This window comes from Nicotiana tabacum, chromosome 4, assembly GCF_000715075.1.
Source record: "Nicotiana tabacum cultivar K326 chromosome 4, ASM71507v2, whole genome shotgun sequence".
Taxonomy (NCBI): Eukaryota; Viridiplantae; Streptophyta; class Magnoliopsida; order Solanales; family Solanaceae; genus Nicotiana; species Nicotiana tabacum.
The window spans coordinates 73,229,770-73,254,567 of NC_134083.1; the positions used below are offsets into that span (position 1 = coordinate 73,229,770).

Genomic DNA, 24,798 nt, shown 5'->3' on the forward strand with positions numbered 1-24,798 from the left:
GTCATAGCAATTAAGTTTTCTTCTCTTTTACCTTTAATATTCCGATTAATTTTCTATTTTATTTTTGCTCTCCTGTAAAACAATGTTGTGTAGTGTACAAAGTTAAAGAATGTGGAGGGCATTTTTGTAAACAACTTATATTTTAAAAATTATGCAATGCTTTAATACACCAAATCAAACAGTGAATAAGAAATAATCTTGGCATAACTAATGTCAGTATTACTAATACCAGCATTACTAATATATCCGATTCATTTTTTTTATATATAATTCACGCCTTTAGGTGGCGCTGGCCTTTATTGCAAACCAAAAGATTATACAAAAACATAGGGGGACTTTTGAGCCAAAACCTCCAGCAAATGCAACTGATTACAAATGGACAACATAGTAGAGACAAGGAAAAGTATATCCTGCTATACATTGTCTTGTAATCTAAGATAGATACAGCAAAAAATACCAGATCACTTAAAGAGGTTTTTCCTTTGTCTATGCCTTATTGACGCAATTTGAGCTTTATCAAGAACATAAGGGCCTATCGCATTCCTGGAAAGATTTTAGGATCATAAAAAAAATGTAACGACGGTCGTTTTGAGCATTTGCATTCCGTTTAGCTATTTGAAATTTTGAGCAGTATCGTATGATGTATTATTATTTGTGTGAATTGCCGGTTTTGATTTTCAGGTTTTCGAAAGTGATTTGGAAGAATGAATTTTATGTTTGAAGCTTTAAGTTGGAAAAGGTTGACCGAATGTTTACTCGTGTGTAAATGGCTCCGGAATGGAGTTTCGATAGTTCTGTTAACTCTGTTGGGTGATTTTGGACTTAGGAGCGTGACCGGATTATGATTTGGAAGTCCGTAGTTAAATTAGGCTTGAAAATGCGAAAGTTAAAAATTTAGAAGTTTGACCGAGAGTGGACTTTGTGATTACCGGGCTCGGATTGGGGTTCTGGGAGTTGGAATAGATCTGTTGTGTCATTTGTGACTTATGTGCAAAATTTGGGATCAATCGGAAGTGATTTGATAGGTTTCAGCATCGGATGTGAAAGTTAGAAGTTCAAAGTTTATTGATTTTGATTTGAAGTGTGATTCATCGTTTCGATATTGTTATGCGTGATTTGATGCCTCGAGTAGGTCTTTGTTATGATACGAGACTTGTTGGATAGTTCAAACGTGGTTCCGAGGGGCTCAGGCGTATTTTGGATCAATTTCAGACCATTTCTCCTTCATATCGCATTGTTGGTTTCTGCTGAAGTCTGGTGCACTAAAGGTTCTTCGCGATTGCGGACTTGGAGGTGAGATCGCGTAATGGAAAATTTGAGCACATTATTTCTTCTTCTTCGCGTTCGCGAGTCCTCAGACGCGTTCGCGTAGGCTGCTGCTGTTTGTGCATCACGTTCGCTCAAGAACTCCCGCGTTTACGTAGTGGTTTGGAATGAGCTAGGAAGTGGCTGTTTCTTCTTTGCGTTCACATTGTATTTGTTGCGATCGCATAACTCAGATTAAGGTAACCATAGAGTTCACATGGGCTATTGCGCGATCGCGTAAGGTATTTTGTGAGGCTGCTGAGTTTGTTCTTCGCGATCGCGAAGAATATCCAGCGATCACGTAAGGTATTCCTGTCCAGTGAATATAAAGTACACTATTACGGGGGTTTCGGCCATTTTTACATATTTGGAGATATGGAGCTCGGATTGAGGCGATTCTTGAAGCAATTTTTACCTTCTAGATTGGGGTAAGAGTTCTCTACTCATTTTTGATTTTATATCATGAATCTACCTTCGATTTTGGTATTTGATCGAGGGTTTCAAAAGAGAAATTGGGGTTTTTTGTCTAAACTTTCCTAAAGTGATTTTTAAGTTTAAAATATCGATTCAGAGTCGGATTTGAGTGAAATTAGTATGGTTGGACCCGTAATTGAATGGGTTGTTGGAATTTGTGAGTTTTTTCGGGTTTCGAGGTGCGGGTCCCTAGTTTGATTTTTTGGTTGACTTTGAGTTAATATGTAAAGATTCGAATTTTATCGATTGGGTTTGATTCCCTTGGCATTATTTGATGATTTTGAGTTATTTTTTTGCTAGCTTCAAGCTGTTCAGAGGATGATTCGAGAGGGATGGCACTTCTAGTATATCGATTTGGCTTGTTTGAGGTAAGTGTCTTGCCTAACTTTGTTGAAAAAAATTTTTCAACTAATTACTATTATTTGCTACATGCAGGGGTGATACATATATGAGGTGACGAGCGTATATGTATGTGCCAGGGTTAATCATGTTCGGGGGTAAATTATACTATAAATTGTGCCATGTAGAATTACGTGACTTTCTTGCTTACTTAACTTCTAGATTACTAAGAATATGGAATTAGATGTTAGGAACCAAGATTTAGTTTATTATTATAACTTGATTAAAATTTGACGGTATTTTGAGAAATATTGATGTGTCTAATTCGGTAATCATTATGCTTAATCACTAATACATTTCTACGACCGTTATTCTTGAGATAATAGATTCTATGCTTGAGTTGTAGATTATTTTTTTTTAGATTTGATGAAATACTTGGACAATAAGGTTCTTGAGGGTTTATTGAACTATTGTTGGCTTGAAAGTTGTGATTGAGGTACATTTGGAATATTCGTTTAACCACTCTCCTTGATGTTATTTATGCATCCTACCTTTATTGTCTTTGATATACATATGCTTGGTGAGGAAGAGTGTAAAGCACGAAGGGTGATGCCGTTCCATTACATATATATTATTATGTGAGGGAGAGTGTAAAGCACGAAGGGTGATGCCATGCCATATCATATATTTTATCATATGAAGAAAAGTGTAAAGCACGAAGGGTGATGCCGTGCCATATCATATATTTTATCATGTGAAGAAAAGTGTAAAGCACGAAGGGTGATGCCGTGCTATTTCATTTGAGAGTAAAAGCATGAAGGGTGATGCCGTGCCTTTTCATTTATATTATCCTAATCTCATTTACATTATCATGTGAGGATGAGAGTAAAAGCACGAAGGGTGATGCTGTGCCATTTTATTTATATCACCATGTCTTTATATTATCATGAGTTCATGGCGCAAATGGTGTTTTCGTGCAGGCGAGGACGAGGGACATGTCATATGTTGTGATATCCTTTCCTTGTGTGTACATTCATGCTTGTACCTAGAGTTATTACTGTTTCACCCATGTTATCTACGTGCATTGTCGTTGTTATTCTGTCTTTGTCCTCTATCTCGATTGTTGTTGTGATGTCCATGGCTTCTATCTGTTTAACTGCAAATATCATGCCTCATTTCCTACTATTATATCTACATCCATGTCGTTTCTATTTTGTTACACTTTAGTATAAGCCTTCTACCATGTTAGTCATTCATGCATCTATTTTTTTAGCTTATAAAGATCACGCTTTCCCTTCTTATTTGTTATATCTACATCTATGCCTTCTACTATGCTAGTTAGGTGAAATTATATTCTTCTTTTCTAATTGATATCATCATTCTTATGCCTCCTACCTAGTCTATTACTGTTGTCCATCTGTACTGCCTTGTTCATCATTGCTACCTGTGTATTTCCTACCTTGTCATTACTGTTATTGACATTTCTTTCACCTGGTGGTTCTGTTATACGTATAGTTGGTGAGGATGAAATAAATGTACAAAGGGTATTGCAGTGCCATTTGATTTGTTGGTTATCGCTCTAAGAAGAGGATTGGTAGTGATATTAAGGAATATTAATTGTGGTTCTTCTAGAAATCATCTACCGCTTCACATATTTGTTTCTTATAATCTATTCTGTTATATTCTAGTATTGTTCTATTGCTAGTCTTCTGCACATGTTATATCAGTGAGTATCTTTTAACTAAAAAGCCTCGTTACTATTTCACCTAAGTTAGTCAAGATACTTACTGAGTATGTATGGTCGGTTGTACTCATACTACACTTCTGCACCTTGTGTGCAAATTTTGGAGCGGAGCTGCGGTGGATGTCGGGGGCTGACTCTGAAGATGTTCGTGCCTTCCAGATGTGGCTACCACTTGTCCCTGGGTAGTTCTAGAGTTGAATTCTGTTTATGTACCTTTCAAACATAAGTTGTATTTATTTCATATCCGTTTTTGCAATAATCCAGTCTTAGTAGCTCATATCTTGTACTACAAGTCCTTGGAATATTGTATGAAAAAAAATTCAAATATATCATTTGTTGATCACCTTTATTTTATTAGAATTGTGTTAATTGTTATTGGCTGACCTAACATATCGGGTTAGGTGCTATCATGACTAGTGAATTTTGGGTCATGACAAAAACCGCTACTATGTCTTCAATATTGTATTTGGCAAGGGCATCGGCAACTTGATTTGCCTCTCTATACCAATGTTGAATAACACAATTAGCCTGCAAAATAATTCTTCTAATCTCCATGATAGTTTCCTGCATTTGCCACACGAATTTTGCATTGCCTTTTATCATATTAACCACACAAATTTTGCATTGCCTTTTATCATATTAAACACTATTCTTATACCCCTACCAAACGACCCCTACATTCTCTACTTGGCACCCCGTCCCTTTAAAAAACTAGATTTGATATCTACTTGGCACCCCGTCCCTTTTTTGCTTAGTCTATTTAAAAAAGAAAAGCATTTTTCTATAATTAGTTAGTTTATCCTTAATGACACATCCTTATAGGAATAACAAAACATGTTTAATACCACATATGATTCAACGTGTACTTCATGCCTAATATGTCTTCTTTTTTTTGTTAAAAAGGAGTAATATATTACTCAAATAACTAGTTATTAAGACTATTACAGACTGAAGTGTTCATGTTACTTAGAGCATAATTGCTTTCAAAGCGGGCCAAAATATTACAAGTACTAGCTGAAATTATTCTAACAAAAGTTGTTCTAATCTTTTCTGCTTCTAAACTAAGATAAATAAAATGAAACTAAGCTAGGGATAAATGTTTAAATATACCATTACTCAAGATAAAGAAAACTTCAAACCAAACATATAGCTGGTTACAAGATAGAATAGAGATAGTAGTATATTTACTATTACTTGCTTAGAAACACACAAGCACAGGGGGAGATTGCTAATGATTGGAGTGCCTTCACTTAATAGTTCTTGTTCCTTTTCTCCTGTCAAAACATACTTTTAAAAAAAAGTCTACTCCTGCATAAACCATGGAATTCATATTGGTGGAAACAGATAAGTTCAACTGTTGAAGTGTGCGTGCTACGGAACAAACACTCCACAGATGTGAACATCGTCGTCCCCCCCCCCCCCCCCCCCCCCAAAAAAAACCCCACCAAAATTACATTGAAAAGAGCACTAATTATAACTAAAAGCTTTTAAAACCTTTCGTATGTAAAGTATATCAGTATAAGCTAAATCTGATTGGAAAATAAACTTCATTTTCTTGAGCACAATTTTTTGGATTAATTAACCAATCTTCTTCGGATGGTTATGACCAATTATTTGTTAGAAAATCTGTACATCTATTTGCCTCCTTCCAAATGTGTTGAATCGTGGTTGTATTCACATCATACAGATATTTGTGGTCTTCAACAATTGTCCTAAGAGGATTACATTGCATATCTTAGCTTCTTCTTTGACTAGTTTGACATTCAACAATATACATGAGCATCTGCTTATTAGTTAAGTTATACTAATATTTTTTAGAGGAACTTGGAAATCAAAACAAGATTAATTGCTCACTTCATGTCTAAAGAAGATCATGAGCAAATTGGTGAATGGTCAATTGTGACATGAGAACAAAGTACATTTAAGTATCCATTAGCATCTTCTATATATCTGCATACTGATAGATTGCATCAAAAATAGTATAAAGAGCTCAACTGATAGTCAAATTCAGAAGTAAAAGCAGAAAATCTTTTTTTCTCAATGCTTTATTGATCAACTGATTTCCGACTTTTTGTTATAATAGTATAACATGGAAATCAGAATTTGTCTAAACTACAAGAAGATGGATTTTTTTTATTGTCCGTCAAGATATTTTTCCCTTAAAGAAAAGATATATAGAGGAGGGAGGGATTCACCGCATCACACTATTAATTAAAGCTGCAATAATGCATTCTCTACAAACAATACAGTCTTATATGGCAACGGTTCTGAGTATTGAATTCTGACCATGTACGTGTTAAATGCTAAAGCATTGTAAGATGAATGCAGCTGCATGGTTTGTTACTAGTTGTAATAACTCGAGAACTACAAGTCCACATTGATTAAATCAATCACTTTTTGTTGCAATGCCTGGTGATCAATGTTGTTCATATCGCACACCTGCAGGAGGATATATGCATGATTAATTTATTAAAGAAGGTAATTAGATTACGAAACCAATTTACAAGAAACATATTAAGAAAGCATGAAAGAAAATTTTCTCCAATTATCTGAGTTTATCCTATGCTAATTTATAGGATAAAGAACTTTTACATTATTAAATTTAACCGGTTATTACATATGTTACAGGTTAACTAAACCTGATAGTATAATTCCTTACACCTAATTCACAAAATATGATTAGATCTTTATTTCAATACATATATATACAGTAGTACCTCGATCTGAATTGTGTGCAGTGACCTTTGATTCACTTTTGCAGAGACACAACTGACGACATTAATCCCTTGTTTCAGAAGCTCCCTCAGCACTCTTGAAAGGGGAAAACTTTGCGCTTTACAGTCAACGCTGATCAAGATCTCTATGCCACCCTGCAGGCAGGGGCTTACCGTGACACAATCTGGAGAAACTGTGAAATTATTTGATCTTATTGAATTGGGTAAGGACGACTTAATTAGCAAGTCTCTCCGTTTCTCCAATTCCTTCATGTTTGCTTGCATTTCTTTTATATAATTCACAGCTTCATGCATGTGGTCCGATACCGAACGCTTGCCCTATAAACACAAAGAACTGATCAGATTAGCCTAACTAATACCTAAATTAAATTTAATGGTATTTAAGTTTTACTGAAGAGTACTAGTCAGGAGTATGATATACTCCAATTAACAAGAAAACACCATATATGTGTGTCTGTGTGTGTAATGATATTACCTTGACTAACAAGAAAACACCATATATGTGTGTCTGTGTGTTTAATAATATTACCTTGACATATTGCAGAGGAAGAAGAGAACGGAGGGAAGAGTAAAGGGCAGACATTTCTCGTCTTCTTTGACGTTCGATATCTCTATGCATAATTCTTGTAAGCTTGAAATCATCAGGAGTAGCAGCAGCGGCAGCAGTTTCATCTTTCTTATCTGGAATATTATTATCAGTAGTACCTAATATTCTTTTGGGTAGTCTCTTATTGACCTGGGAATTATTGTTAATATAATTTAAAGGATCATGAGTACGTGTCTCCAGAGAAGCATAATCCATAACCAGATCTTGGGAGATCTTGCTTTGTTGGCAAGGATTAGAGAAAATCTGAAACATCAACTCATCACTTTCTTGTAAAGAATACATATTATAACACTATTTATCCTTCTTCTTCTTCTTCTTTCTTCAGTTGAAGAAGTTTTCCAGCTCTTTTCTGCTAGAGGTGATATGTATTTATATATGAAGTAACGGAGATATATATAATTGTAATAATAAAGAAGGGAAGATAGGTTTGTTAGGATTGCGTGATCTTTTAATGGTCCTTAAGAAGCCATGATTGTCTGCCTTGTCTCCATAAACAAGTAGAGGTAAGGACTGACCTCATCAGTACCAAATTTTTATTAAAGCTATATTTTGGTCCTATAGTTTATTTATTTAATCCATACTGTCTACTGTAAATTATTTATAATTGCAACCCCACCATTGTGGTCTCTGTGCACAAATTCAGGAATTGTCTCCAAAGTTAACAAGAAATTGTTTTGTGTCCCAAATGCCCTTGACTAGAAATATATTAACTAATGAAGAGTCTTTTTGTTTTATTGCTAATAAATACTTTTGATCGAGTACGAAGTTTAAGAAAGAATGAAGAATTTTTTAATTTGTGATCTTAAACAAGTCAAAAAAAAAAATTCAGAGTATTTGTGTGGTTATTAAAGTTTCTCATTAAGGGTAGAATTGAAAGTTTAAGCTAAATTGTTTCTAAATTTAGAAATGGGTCATTTTTTTTTAGATCAGACCAAAAAGAAAATAGGTTCACATAAACTGGAACGGAGGGAGTAGTAATGAAGAGTCGAACAATTCCATTTACAACAAATCTAAATTAATTTAGATGAACTAAATTGGGAACAGTTTTTATTCTAGTATATATGTGACATATCATAACTTAAGATTTCACATTAGAATGGAAAGTATAATTCTCTAACCGCTAACAGGTGGGATATATACGATGATCATATATATATATATGTTCTTTCCAAGAATGAGTGTGTATACTATGCGGATACTTTTACTAAATAATATTATAGTCTTCACATTTTCTACAATATGTAAGTCAAAACAAAGAAATATAAAAGCTTAACGTACTTGAAACACTTTTTTTTTCCAGCCTAGGTAAATTTTCAGAGAGATTATTAATTAGAGCTGCAAAGATATCTAGCTTTTGCTATGGGCTTCTAGCTATGTTTGCATTGAAGCACGTTTTAACCATCAGCGACAGCTTGAAAGTGTCCTTTTAAATGACACTCCTATACTTTTTGTTGTTGTCCTCTTTCCTCAATCAGAAATGTGTACTCAGTCCTTGAAATTTTATATTTTTGATACAGTAATATTTGGAAAGTGTCGAACGGTAATGGGTACACGTTTTCAAAGATTAGACCAAACACATGTTTTTACCTAAGGAAGAAGAAAGTATAAAGGGGCATTCTATAGGCATTGCACAATTAATGTTCTACCACATGGCAAACTTTCAGCTTTTAATTTAGTTTAGTGGGCGCATATTTTATTTACCTAAAAATGTTGACAAAAAACTCACAAATCGTTAACAACTAGATTAGGCCCCTTTTTAAGATTAAAATATTTGAATTTAAATACATATTTGATTATTAAGTCTCTGAAATATGAACAGTGGACAATTTATTACTACTATTAATAAGAGAGAAAGAGAGGTGCCTCCGGATAAAAATGAGGTGCATCCGCTGCAATTCGGGTCAGAGGGTATTTTTATAATTATATAAAAATAAAATGATTCGATTGGCTGACAAATATAGTTATTGTAGCTGCCGTTTAAATTTTTGTGTGTGTTGATCAATATGTCTCTGGAATTAACTCTTTGAAAGTAAGGTGTGTCATAGACCAACTTAGCCCTTGATTCTGACACGCGTAAAATTTTTAACTTCTAAGTGGACCCCACTCTTTTCAGTGCTAATAAATGGGCATGCTTTCCTTACAAATTCATTTTGTATTGTGGCTAACGGGGTACTACTAAGGCTTAAAACCAATTAGAAACGACTTTAGGAAATAGGAATCCAAGAAAGCTTTTTGCAGTCTTTTGAGTCAAATTCGTAGTTCAAACTTGGAAATTAAAACATGGAAGCTTTTAAACAAGTCCCAAAATTGTGTGCCAATCTTGACAACCTATAGATTTGACTTCTCCGATTTATTATACAGATATTTTTCTTACTATTCAAATTAAAAAGTAACAAAATCTGGATATGTTACTGGGATAACTATGCAAATACTCATTGGACTTCAAACCAGTTATATATTATTTTAACAAGAATTCCAGTTATATATTCATTTAACAAGAAAATAATAGTATTAGTTAAATGAATGGGATAACTGGTTTCTAATATAAGAAGTTTCTAAACGTAGAAGAAGAAGAAGAACTCTTCAAGATGGATAATTTGTTAGATGTCAATTGTCATGACCTGCAACTAAATAAGAAAAAAGCAGATTCAAAAACTCACGAAAAACACAACATATTGCTGGTAGCCATATTACGCAAAAAGGTACAATGATAAGAAACTTTACAATCATTTGAGCAACATGTGTAGCACACCCTTGCACAGAAAGTTTATGTGTAAAATAAAAAAAAAATCTTAGTTTTACCATAAAACTAAAAGAAAATTTGGTGTAAATGTACAATATGAATAAACTGTTGTAATGCTTTTTTTAATTAAAAAAAATATCTGCTAGCTAAATTTTCTATGCATATATACGTGCAACAAGTATAAAAATGTTTAAGTTAAACTTTAATAGAAATGATACTATGTAAAGATTTGGGGTTGCTAATAGGAATATAGTTTGTAAAGTTGTTAAAAAATAGTTACAATTAAAAAATGCAACAAGGCAATTGAAAATAGGCCACATAAACTCCACAAAATTTTCATTGAAGCGCGCAAATAAAATTTTAGGACAATGTCTTGTGAGAAAAAATTAAAAGCAGTACCGGATTTTCTTAAACTTTTATTGTATTTGTATGGTGGAGGAACATATTCTAAAAGTATCAGATTAAAGTGTTAGAATTGTCTGTACAAAATTTGGAAATCCAATATTCCCTAGCCAAATTAAAATCAAATATGCATAAAATTTTGATGAATGAAAAATGACATTGTATAAAAGGAGGAATTGCCGAAAAATATGACAATCTTAATGTATTAAATGCTCATTTACATTTCTCAGTCATTGCCTACTTGCGTTTAGATAATGATGCTTAGAATTTGCTTCAGTTAATTTGATAAATTGTTATGAATAATTAGTTAATATAAAAAATTATTTCCCTCACCACATTTTACTGAGTAGCTTTAAAAGCCTTTTATATTGTACTAGAGGATTATTAATTATAAACTATTACAGTTAGAATCGAAAGGATAACACAGTGTATAATAAAATAATATAATTTTGTTTACGTTGTGAGTTCGAGTCACCCCAAGAGCAAGGTAGGGAGTTCTTGGAGGGAGGGAGCCGGGGGTCTATCGGAAACAATCTCTCTACCCCAGGGTAGGGGTAAGGTCTGCGTACAAACTACCCTCTCCAGACCCCACTAGTGGGATTATACTGGGTTATTGTTGTTGTTGTTGTTGTTGTATAATTTTCCTATCTATCTATCTATCTATCTATATATATATATATATATATATATATATATATATATATATATATATATATATATATATATATATATATATCTATATTAAAAGCACGAAAGCTCTATCGAAATATCGTTCGCCTTTTTTACCCTTTAATATTAAATTTCACGCTAGACAAAATCGTAATTTAATTATTTCTTTAATATTTAGGACTTTAAAATCAAATAAAATTTTGATTTTAAGATCTTTCCTTATTTTAATAAGATTTTACATCCTTTCCTAGAATTTAGGAGTTTAGGAATTTAAAGTTTTATTGCATTTGTCGTAAGCTTTCAAAGTTTATTAGGAGTTTAAATAGGAATTTCATAATTATTAGGACGAAAATATTCTTAATATATAGAGGTACCAAATTACTGCACTTTGGAATATAAAATCCTAATTGGTGTAGATATTTGCTCCAACATCAAGATTTCAAGTGTTTGTTTTATGTATCGGTTTGGTTATAAGAGAGGATATTTTGATGGCTTCATATTAGTTGGAAGAAAATAAAAGGAGGTGTTAACGATACTTTTTGAAGATTCCATATATATATATATGTTAATACTAATAGGTCCAAGAAACATGAATTGGAATTAGATAAGAAATTTAACACCGAATATCAAAGAAGTCTTGCTAAAATTTGTCAATTGTACATCAAAAACTGCAGGCTAGAAGTTACGACGAAAAGGTCCTGATAAATTGGCTCTTTTGTTGTTCCAAGTATATGAGCATCTAGTAGATTATACAAAAAAATTCTAAATACTGTCTGAAATAAAATAGACAGAATACAAATACAAAAAGAGGCACTAGTTGCTGCAGAACGACTCAGAAAGGCAGCTCACCACTAAGCCTTGAGATAACGTAGGTACGCGCCGGTAGGACCACCTATAGCACCTATCTCAGGCCCTGCACAAAAAGTACAGCAAGCGTAGTATGAGTACGTAAACAACGTGTGCCCAGTAAGTATCAAGTCTAAACTCGAAGAAGTAGTGACGAGAGCTCGACTTTGACACTCACTATGGGTCAATAATATTAAAAATAGAAACATTTAAATAGACATGATTTATATGAACAACAATAATTTTCTTAACAAGCAGAATTAATTAATTCTTTAAATTTCAATAATTTTCAATTTATCGATTAGCTTCACAAGCTGCAACAAAATATCAAGGTATCGTGTAATTATTCTTATTAGGCACGATTTCTTCCGAGGTCGTTCGGCCCAGTCCAGAGTGTCGTGTACACTACCGAGGGACATGTGGCACGATCCATAGATGCATCTATACTTCCGAGGCATTCGGCCCGCTCCACAAGAAAGGAGGACATTATCTTATGAACCTCCGAAATGAGAAGTTATTATAAATCTAACACATAAGGATGTACAATTTCTATTAACAGTTAAATAATTTGCATAAAATTCAAGTATGTAAAATGTCGGTCTTTTACTGTTTCCTCTAACAATTTACAATATAATTCCAGTATTTTAATTAAATAGGGGATACAATTATCACAAGTAATTCATGATTTGAGTCCTAAACTACCCGGACATAGCATAATTAGTAGTTACGCACGGACTCTTGTCACCTTGTGTGTATGTAGTCCCCCACAATTAGCAACAATTATTAATTTAAATCATCTATGGGGTAAATTTCCTCTTACAAGGTTAGACAAGAGATTTACCTTGTCTCAAAGTCATCACAACGTCGCGTTAAAGTCTCAATTCGATGCCGAAAATATGAAATTATCCAAATGTTATGCAAAATAATTAATACATGCTCAATAATTCAAAATTAGACTATTAAATTAATTATCCGACCCAAACTTGTAAAATTCCTAAAATTTACCCCGGACCCACGTTCTCGGATTTCGAAAATTTTCGGAGAAAATCATTACCCATAATCTCAAGAACTCAAATATACAATTTTCATCCAATTCCATAACTATTTTCATGGTTAAAATCTTATTTTTATAAAAATCTAGATTTTTCATCTAAACCCTTGATTTTCGCGATTTACAGGTTATAATATATGCATAGTCTATGTATTTAACTCAAAGTGTGTAGAATTAACTTACCTCCAAGTTGCTAGTTGAAATCCTCTCTCGGAAAGCTCTAAAATAGCCCAAAAACGGAGAAAAATGGGCTAAAATGGTTGTTTTTCCGTTATTTAAACGATCTGTCCAAACAACCCTCTCGCTTTTGTGACTCGTAAGCCATTTCTGCGGCTCCGCATCTGCAGAAATGCCCTCACAGATGCGGCTTTCTCCCTTAGCCGGCTCGCCCGCTTCTGCGGTCAGCAGTTCGCACCTGCGAGACCGCTTCTGCGGTCAAACGCAGCACCTGTGCCCTTCCCCGCTTTTGCGGTCCGTGCCTTCGCACCTGCGCCTTCGCAGATGCGGTTCATGGCTCACTTCTGCGGTGCCCAATGACCCCTCCTCTTCTTCGCACCTGCGACTACCTCTGTACCAGAAGCAGAAAGCTTCAGCTTTTCTCCCAAGTCCAAAATTGGTTCGAGCCTCGTTCGGTTAACACCTGAGGCCCCCGGTGTTGATACCCAAACTGATGGGCTGTGACGAGTGCCCGAGTGCTACCTATCGAATACCCCTAAGCATATGTCTAAGATATAAACATGAACTAAGTGTAGGTCATGCCTAACGTCTGGAAATAAACTACTGATTCATATGAACAACATACGTGAGAAACTATGCCCAAAAGACATACATACATATATATACGGTAGGGCGAGCCGACAAGGCCACATACTATCTAACTATACATGACTGTCTACAGACCTCTAAACTGTATAGAGGACGGGACTGGACCCCGTCATACCCATATGTATACAAAAGTATCGTACCAAAACTCAATAGCAGCTCCGGATCAAATGGAGCACACCAACTCTCGCTGAGCAATGATCCTAAGATGGAGGACCATCAGCATGTCTACCTACAACTGCAGCATGAAACGCAGACCCCAGGTAATAGGGGCGTCAGTACGAATAATATACCGAGTATATAAGGCATAAAAATTAGTATATAATAGACATGAAAGAAACATGGAGTAAAGAACTCAACCTGTAAGACTGAATAGCTTTGTGAATCATGAAAATATTTATAATGTCATGTGTATGCGTATAAATGTCATATAATGCATAGGTATATGCGTACATAACATTATCAAGCCTCTGAGGGTATCCCATTATATCATCTCAGCCTCTGTAGGTAAAATCATAAACGTTAGGTGGTGGTGGTGCGTATATAACGCCATAACCTTTCTCCATATCCCATATATATATAATATACACGTATATAACACCATGTGATCATGGGTCAATGTACATGTATAAATGAATGCAATGCATAAGGAAGTAAGTCAATAAGATCTCTTGGAATGTCATAAAATCAATATGCCTTCGAATAAACTTTAGCAACTTACGTATTTTTCTGAGACCCATGAATAGAAGATATAATAATATGACACATGGGGAATCAAGAACATAGGTACCCCTAGTATTTTTATGAATAGAGTCATTTATGAAAGTTGTACGTTTGCTCGTTTTGTTTGTATCATATGGATCATGCCAAAAAGAAAGAATGGATAGCCTTAATATACCTCAAGTTGTCAATGCAACTCAACAACAAGCTTACGACAACTAGCGCGCCAACCTTATAACAAAGAAATACATGTACAACTTAGATGGAGGTGGTATATCATGTATCTCAAATGATAACTCGATTCTAAAATAAAACGGGCAGCATTTTCCTGATTTCACTGCTCCCTTAAGCCTACTATAGGCGAGATACAAACACAATACAATAAACAGTTCAAAAACAACCCAACTACAATTCGGGACCTTCAATACAACAAAACCCCCAATTATACCATAACATACCCAATCAATAAGTTATCAATTAACCTGAAATTGCAACAATAAGTGACCAGCCTACTACATGTGGTATTTCTCCACGCCCTTCATCCTTCCAAACTCCATAAATCAGCAGCACAGTAAGCTAACACGAGGGGACTACAAAATAGTCCACTAAAAGTGAAATAAATCGAACTCGCGACTTCTGATCATCGTCCCGCGAGTTCTAAATATTCGGAAAAGAATTTGTCAACCTTCCTTGATATTTAGACACTTAAATACAGAAATTAGAAATTTTATTAACTATTAAATACATTCCAAAACTCAAACTACAAATAAAAAGAGAGGCTATATAGTGATACTTACGTCGTAGGGATCGTTCTGATGTTATCGCTTCTCGATTTCGTACCCGGGATGTTAGTATTCTTTGAAAAACACTACTAGAGAGCTCAAGGACAAGTTCTATGGTCGGGTTCTATGTGAAAATGAAGATAGAGAGGCGAGTTAAGACATATATATCAACTTTTGAAAAGTCAAAGAGGTGCTAGCTTGGCACCCTCTCATTCGCCCATCTTCTGACACTTATATCTTTTTATCCGAATGTTGTATGAAAAAATAGTTAAGAGCGCTGGAAACTAAATTCCAAGACCTTAAATGTGATATATAATATGTCGCAAAAAGACCTCATATAGCACACGAAATTTATTTCTCAAAACGCTGTGTTACAAGGCAAATCCTTAGTCGGTTTTTCCGCAACTTAAATCCGATTTTTCCCAAACTTTATATTTTCTATCCAAACATCATATATAATCATATTATGACTTTAAAATAATTTAAATAATGATTAACAAGTCTCATATTCATTATATGTCACCTTGGGACGCACAAGGTGTAACAATCTTCCCCCCATAGAAACATTCGCCCTCGAATGTTAAACTCCCAGAGATTTAAAGAAATTTTTAGCAGAGTCTCCTCTATAACGGTACTACTACCAACCTGTAAGACAGAAAACCCAACAACACGAAGCCACACAAGGCCACAATCATTAATAACACCAATGGCCTCACATGACCATTGACAATAACTAACATAAGAATCAAGTACCATATACATACATAAAGGTTTTGATGACTCAATCCAATCCTCTTCTGGAAGCGGAAACAAGTGAGGATACCTAGACTTCATATCTTCTTCAACTTCCCAAGTCACCTCCTCCACATTCTTGTTTCTCCAAAGTACTTTAACTGAAACTACGTCCTTAGTTCTTAATCTTTGAACTTGTCTATCTAGTACAACAATGGGAGCTTCCTCATATGATAGTTGCTCTGTGACCTGAACATCGTCAACTGGAATGATTCTAGAAGGATCTCCAATACACTTGCAGAGCATAGACACATGAAAGACTGGATGTACAGACTCCAATTTGGAAGGCAAGTCTAACTCATATGCTACTTGGCCTACTCTGCGTATAATCTTATAAGGTCCAATGTACCGAGGGCTAAGATTTCCTTTCTTACCAAATCGCATAACACCTTTCATCCGTGATACCTTTAGGAATACCCAGATATCTACCTTAAACTCCAAATCTCGGCGTCAATTATCTGCATAGGACTTCTGACGAATCTGAGATATTAATAACCTTTCCATTATAAGCTTAATCTTCTCAATTGCCTGCTGTAGCAACTCTGGTCCTACTAACTTAGTTTCCCCAATCTCGAACCATCCTATAGGAGACCTATACTTCCGTCCGTAAAGAGCTTCATATGGAGCCATCTGAATGCTGGAATGATAACTATTATTATATGCGAACCCAATAAGTGGAATATGATCATCCCAGCTACCCCTGAAGTCCATCACATAAGCCCGTAGCATATCCTCCAGTGTCTGAATAGAACATTCAGCCTGACCGCCCGTCTAGGGATGAAATGATGTACTAAGACTTACCTGAGTTCCCAATCCTTTTTGGAAGGACCTCCAGAAATTAGCTGTAAACTGAGCACCTCTATCTGAGATAATAGATATAGGGACACCATGAAGTCGTACTATCTCCCTAATGTAAAGCCTTGCATAATCCTCTGCTGAATACATAGTCCTGATAGACAGAAAATGGGCTGATTTTGTAAGTCTATCTACAATAACCCATATAGAATCGAACTTACGTTGGGTACGAGGTAAGCCTATGATGAAATCCATATTAATCACTTTCCATTTCCATGTCGGAATCTCTATAGCCTGCAATAATCCAACGGGTTTCTGATGCTCAATCTTAACCTGGTGACAATTAGGGCACTAAGAAACAAACTCTGCTATATCCTTCTTTATTCCGTCCCACCAGTATATTCCCCTGATATCATGATACATCTTCGTGTCTCCTGGATGAATAAAATAACGAGAATAGTGAGCTTCTCCCATAACCTGCTAGCGCAACCCTGCCATATCAGGAACACATAATCGACCTTGATATTTGAGGACTCCATCTCTTGTAATCTCAAATGGTGTCTTCTCCTTTTGAGGGGTTGCATCTCTATAGTGAGCTAGTACAGGATCTTCATACTGGCATTCCTTCACTTCAGTTACTAGAGAGGATGTTGTCGTGTCCTGAATAGTAACTCCGGTATCACCTGAGTCCAGTAATCGAACTCCAAGACTAGCTAGCTGATGAATCTCATCGGCTATCCCACACTTCTTTGGCTATAAATATGACAGGCTACCCATAGATCTACGGCTGAGGGCATCGGCTACTACATTCGCCTTCCCCGGATGGTATAAAATATCAACGTCATAGTCTTTCAGTAGCTCCAAACATCTCCTTTGGCGCAAATTCAATTCCTTTTGCTTGAAGATATATTGAAGCCTCTTATGATCCATATAGATATCAACACGAATGCCATACAAATAGTTCCTCCACATCTTTAGTGCATGAATCACCGCGGCTAATCGTGGGTCGGGTAATTCTTCTCGTGGTTTCTTAGTTATCTAGAAGCGTAAATGACAACCTTACCATGCTACATCAATACACAACCCAATCCAACGCCCGAAGCGTCACAATAGATAGCATAACCATCGGTCACTTCTGGAAGTGTCAGAATTGGTGCTGAAGTTAATCTGTCCTTTAATGCCTGGAAACTCCGTTCACAAGCATCAGTCCACTGAAACTTGGTTGCCTTTTGAGTAAACTTTGTCAATGGTGCTGAAAGAGAAGAAAAAACCTCTACAAATCTCCTGTAATAACCTGCCAAACCTAGGTAGCTACGAACCTCTGTCGGTGTCGTGGGTCTAGGCCAAGTCTTATCTACCTCAATCTTCTGTGTATCAACCTGAATACCCTCACCTGAAATGATATGTCCAAGGAAAGCTACAGAATTCACATTTGGAGAATTTTGCGTACAACTTCCTTTCTTGTAGAACTGTGAGCACAGTGCACAAATGATTTTCATACTCAGCCTCTAAACGAGAATAAACCAAAATGTCATCTATAAAAACAATCATAAATAGATCTAGAAAGGGTTTGAACACAAGGTTCATCAAGTCCATGAATACTACTGGGTATTGGTCAAACCGAACGACATAACACGAAACTCAAAATGCCCGTATCTGGTCCTGAATGCTGTCTTCGAAATATCTTTCTCTCTAACCCTTACCTGATGGTACCCCGGCCTCAAGTCTATCTTTGAGAAACACCTGGCTCCTGTAACTGATCAAATAAATCATCAATCCTCGGGAGCGGGTACTTATTCTTGATCGTCGCCTTATTCAACTATCTGTAATCAATACACATCCGCAAGGAACCATCTTTCTTTCTCACAAATAACACAGGTTCTCCCCACGGTGATGTACTGGGTCTGATAAAGCCTTTTTCAAGCAAATCCCTCAGTTGTTCTTTCAACTCTCTCAGCTCTGCAGGTGCCATTCTATAAGGAGGAATAGATATCGGTTGAGTATCTGGTAATGTGTCAATAGCAAACTCAATCTCCCTCTCTGGTGGAAGGCCTAGAATCTCATCAGGAAAACATCGAGAAACTCATTAACCACCAGGATAGATTGAAGAGTCGGTGACTCTGCTTTCACATCCTGTACCCGAACTAAGTGATAAATATAGCCCTTTCTGATCATCTTCCTTACCTTGAGATAGGAAATAAACCTACCTCTTGGCGATGCAGTATTACCTTTCCACTCCAGAATTGGCCCCCTTGGAAACTGGAACCGAACCATCTTTGATCTACAATCAATGTTAGCATAACAAGCATAATAAGAAGCCAACCAATCCATACCCATTATAACATCAAATTCCACCATATCTAACTCAATCAGGTCGGCTATTATAGAACATCTTTGAACTACTACTATACAGTGTTTATATACCCATCTAGCTATCACTGATCCCCAACAGGTGTAGACACCTCAAAAGGTTCAATCAACTCAGGTTTTATCCCAAGCTTACTAGCAACCAACGGAGTGACGTATGATAAGGTGGAACCTGGATCAATTAATGCATATACATCATATGAGGAGACTGATAATATACCTGTAACAATATCAGGTGATGACTCATGATCTCGTTGACCCGCTAAGGCATAAATACGGTTCTGAGGATCGCTCGAGCTAGATGCTCCACTTCTGCCTCTACCACGACCAGCTGGTACCTGTGAACCTTGCCCGGGGGGTGTACTGATGATGACAAACTGGCTACAGATCTCGCTGGCTGAACTATACCTGCACCACCTCTTGTCGGACAATCTCTCATAACGTGGCCTGGATAACCACAAGTATAACAAACACCCAACCCCACAAGACACTACCCGGCATGGTTCTTACCACACTGAGCACATCGTGGAAAGGGTGGCCTCATCTGACTTGACTCACCCCTATATTGAGAACTAGAGGCCCTGGAACTCTGACTGGGCCCTGAATGTGTGGAACGATCAAATCTCCTACCAGGAAACTGAAGGGGTGCACTAGCCGATGGCTGGGCTAGATACCTCGGGTACTGCTGTCTCTGACCACCTCGAAACTCACCAGAAGGACCTGGAAATCTTGCTCTCTTACTCTGGCCCCTATCATGCTCATGATCGGCCCTCTGCTTTTGCATACGATCCTCTACACCCTAAGCATATGCCTGAATACGAGAAATATCAATGCCTGGATGAAGTGAGACCGACATATAGTTATTAAGCAGGTGCGACTCCAACCCCATCACGAACCGGTGAACCCGATCCTCCATCTTAGCTATAATAGTGGGAGCATACCTAGACAAAGAATCAAACTGAAGGATGTACTCCCGAACACTCATATTACCCTATCGAAGGGTTAAGAACCTATCAACTCTGGCTCGTCTAAGCTCTGGTGGCAAATAATGACGAAGAAAAGCCTCTATAAACTCCTGCCATACTGCTGGAAGGGCATCCTCACCACTATACAACTTCCAAGACTCGTACCAATTAACTGCAACATCCCAAAGTCTATAGAAAGCTAGCTCAACTGACTCAGTCACAGTGGCCTTCATTACCTTCAAAGTCCTCTGCATCCTATCGATAAATACCCGAGGGTCCTCATTTGGATCTGCTCCGGTGAATATCGGAGGGTCCAAATTAATGAAATCATGAACCCTCGCACTGATGGCCCTGTCTGCATGACCAATACGTACCTCCTGGCGTCAAGCATGTGCGGCCACTAATCGAGTCAATAGCTGAATAACGTCTCTCATCTCATGACCTGGTGCATCTGGCTGAGGAGCTGGGGGTACTGGAGCTGGTGCCCCTCGGATATCCTCCGGAGAGGGTAGGGTATGTGAAGTCTGAGATGGAGTCTCATTATGTGACTCTCCCTGAGCCCTGGTAACTCGTGGCGCTCAACTTGTTGTCTCATCATCCACGGAATTGCCCTTCTAGGTGGCTGTAGCCTTCTTGGGCATCGCTGAAAATATAACATACCATTAGGAAAATGAATTCTTATATCGCACGATCTAAAATAAGAAGGGGGGTAACATCTTATATGTCCTGCAACCTCCTGTTTATAAGTGTGGTGCACAACACACTCATAAACAAGACTCTACTAGACACGATCTGTAACCCTAGGATGAAACTACTTTGAGACCACTTTTGTCACGACCCAGGCCGATGGGCTGTGACGAGTGCCCGAGTGCTACCCATCTAACACCCCTAATCATATGTCTAAGATAAAAACATGAAAAAGGTGTATGTCATGCCTAGCGTCTGGAAATAAACTACTGATTCATATGAACAACATACATGGGAAACTATGCCCAAATAACGTATATATATATATATATACATATATATATATATATATATATATATATATATATATATATATATATATATATATATATATATATATATATATACACACACACACACACACACACACATACTATCCAACTATACATGACTGTCTACAGACCTCTAACAGAGTGTACAACTGTACAGAGGATGGGACTGAGCCCCATCATACCCATATGTATACAAAAGTATCGTACTAAAATCCAATAGCAGCTCCGGGTCAAATAGAGCACACCAACTCTCGCTGAGCAAGGATCCTAAGATGGAGGACCATCAGCATGTCTACCTGCACCTGCAGCATGAAACGCAGCCCCCCAGGCAATAGGGGCGTCAGTACGAATAATGTACCGAGTATATAAGGCATAAAAATTAGTATATAATAGACATGAAAGAAACATGGAGTAAAGAACTCAACCTGTAAATCTGAATAGATTTGTGAATCATGAAAATATTTATAATACCATGTTTATGCGTATAAATGTCATATCATGCATAGGTATATGCGTACATAACATCATCAAGCCTCTGAAGGCATACCATCATATCATCTCAGCCTCTGTAGGCAAAATCATAAACGGTAGGTAGTGGTGGTGCGTATATAACGCCATAACCTTTCCCCATATATATATATATATATATATATATATATATATATATATATATATATATATATATATATATATATATATATATATATATATATATATATATATATATATATATATATATATATATATATATATATATAATGCCATCTGGTCATGGGTCAATGTACATGTATAAATGAATGCAATGCATAAGAAAGTAAGTCAGTAAGATCTCTTGGAATTTCATAAAATCAATATGCCTTCGGATAAACTTTAGCAACTTACATATTTTTCTGAGACCCATGAGTAGAAGATATAATAATAGGACACATGGGGAATTAAGAATATAGGCACCCCTAGTATTTCTATGAATAAAGTCATTTATGAAAGTTGTACGTTTGCTCGTTTTGTTTGTATCATATGGATCATGCCAAAAAGAAAGAATGGATAGCCTTAACATACCTCAAGTCGTCAATGCAACTCAACAACAAGCTTACGACAACTAGCGTGCCAACCCTATAATAAAGAAATACGTGTACAACTTAGATGGCGGTGGTATATCACGTATCTCAAATGATAACTCGATTCTAAAATAAAACGGGCAGCATTTCCCCTGATTTCACTGCTCCCTCAAGCCTACTATAGGCGAGATACAAACACAATACAATCAACAGGTCAAAAACAACCCAACTATAACTCGGGACCTTCAATACAACAAAACCCCCCAATTATACCATAACATACCCAATCAATAAGTTATCAATTAACCTGAAATTGCAACAACGAGCGACTAGCCTACTACCCTACTACATGTGGCGTTTCTCCATGCCCTTCATCCTTCCAAACTCCATAAATCAGCAGCACAATAATCCAACACTAGTGGACTACAAAACAGTCCACTAAAAGTGAAATAAATAAAACTCGCGGCTTTCGATCATCGTCCCGTGAGTTCTAAATATTAGGAAAAGAATTTATAAACCTTCCTTGATATTTAAACACTTAAATACAGAAATTAAACATTTTATTAACTATTAAATACATTCTAAAACTCAAACTACAAAGAAAAAGAGAGGCGATATAGCGATACTTGCGTCGTAAGGATTGTTATGATGTTATCACTTCTCGATTTCGTACCCGGGATGTTAGTATTCTTTGAAACACACTATTAGAGAGCTCAAGGACAGGTTATATGGTGTTCTATGGTCGGGTTCTATGTGAAAATGAAGAGAGATGAGTTAAGACATATATATCAACTTTTGAAAAGTCAAAGAGGTGCTAGCTTGGCACCCTCTCATTTGCCCATCTTCCGACGTTTATATCTTTTTATCCGGATGTCGTATGAAAAAATGATTAAGATCATTGGAAACTACATTCCTAGGCCTTAAATTTGGTATATAATATGTCCCAAAAAGACCTCATATAGAATACGAAATGTATTTCTCTAAAAGTTGTGTCACAAGGTAAATCGTTAGTCGGTTTTTTCGCAACTTAAATCCGATTTTTCCCAAACTTTATATTTTCTATCCAAACATAATATATAATAATATTATGACTTTAATATCATTTAAATCATGATTAACAAGTCTCATATTCAATATATGTCACCTTGGGACGCACAAGGTGTAACACCTGGGGCCCACCCGAACATACCAACAAGTTTGAAATTTTAAAACGGACTCGCTCGAACCCTTGGAACGTGTAAAACAACATCAAAACTAAGAATCATACCTCAAAACAAATTGATTCAACTTAGAATTTTCAAATTCTTCAAACTAACTTCGAACGCGCAGAAACATACTTAAACTATTCGGAATGACATGAAATTTTGCGTATAAGTTTTAAATCACCATACGGAGCTATTCCCAAGTTCGAAATTTCAAACGGGACTCGATTACTCCAAACCTACTCCAAAACAAATTTAAAGAACCTTAAAACATTTAAATAGTTGATTTTCATTATTAAGTGCTGAAACGCTCCCGGATTGTCCAAAACCCGATTCGAACATACACCTAAGTCCAAAATCATCATACGAACCTATTGAAACCGTCAAATCCTGATTTCGAGGTCGTTTTCTAAAAATATTGATTGAAGTCAAACTTGCCCTTTTAAAGCCAAATTGAGGAACTAAGTGTTCCGATTTCAACCCAAACACTTCCAAATTCCGAACCAACCATCCCTGCAAGTCATAAAATAGTAAAAGCACATATGTGGAGTCTTATTTAGAGGAACAAGGTTCTATAAGGCTCAACGACCGGTTAGGTCGTTACATTCTCCACCTCTTAAACAAACGTTCGTCCTCGAACGGGTTTAGAATTATACCTGGAGTGCTGAATAAGTGTGAATATTTGCTCTGTATGTCTTCCTCGGCCTCCCAAGTCGCTTCCTCGATTGGTTGGCCCCTCCACTGGACTTTTACAGCAAAAATCTTCTTGGACCTCAACTGGCGAACCTGTCTATCAACAATGGCAACTAGCTCCTCTTCATAACCCAAGCTCTTATCTAGCTGAACTGTGCTGAAGTCTAACACATGTGACAGGTGGCATGATACTTCCGGAGCATAGATACATGAAAAACCAGATGAACTCCCGATAAAGTGGGAGGCAAAGCAAGCTCGTAAGCAATCTCCCCAACTCGTCTCAACACCTCAGGTGGGCCTATAAACCTTGGGCTCAACTTGCCCCTTTTCCCAAATCTCATGATTCCCTTCATCGGCGAAACCTTCAAGAGAACTTTTTCACCCACCATAAATTATAATTCATGCGCTTTCTGATCCGCGTAACTCTTCTGCCTGGACTGTGTTGTACGAAGTCATTCTTGAATTAACTTTACCTTTTCCAAGGCATCTCTCACCAAATCAGTACCATATAACATAGACTCACCGGGCTCAAACCAACCGATGGGCGAACGACATCGCCGACCATATAAAGCCTCAAATGGAGCCATTTCGATGTTGGATTGGTAACTATTTTTATAAGCAAACTCAGCCAAAGGCAAGAAACGATCCCACTGACCTCCAAAGTCAAT

At 36.6% G+C, this 24,798-nt stretch overlaps 1 protein-coding gene across 1 annotated transcript; it reads right to left on the reverse strand.

Moving 5' to 3' along the window:
- Positions 1-5,876: 5,876 nt before the first annotated feature.
- Positions 5,877-7,705, reverse strand: LOC107769205 (transcription factor bHLH118-like). The gene is made up of 3 exons (XM_075251159.1): positions 7,127-7,705; positions 6,580-6,915; positions 5,877-6,301 (listed from the first exon to the last, which is right to left on the reverse strand). Exons 1-3 carry the CDS (start codon positions 7,484-7,486, stop codon positions 6,227-6,229), a joined length of 771 nt encoding a protein of 256 aa, XP_075107260.1. The 5' UTR covers positions 7,487-7,705; the 3' UTR covers positions 5,877-6,226.
- Positions 7,706-24,798: the final 17,093 nt, after the last annotated feature.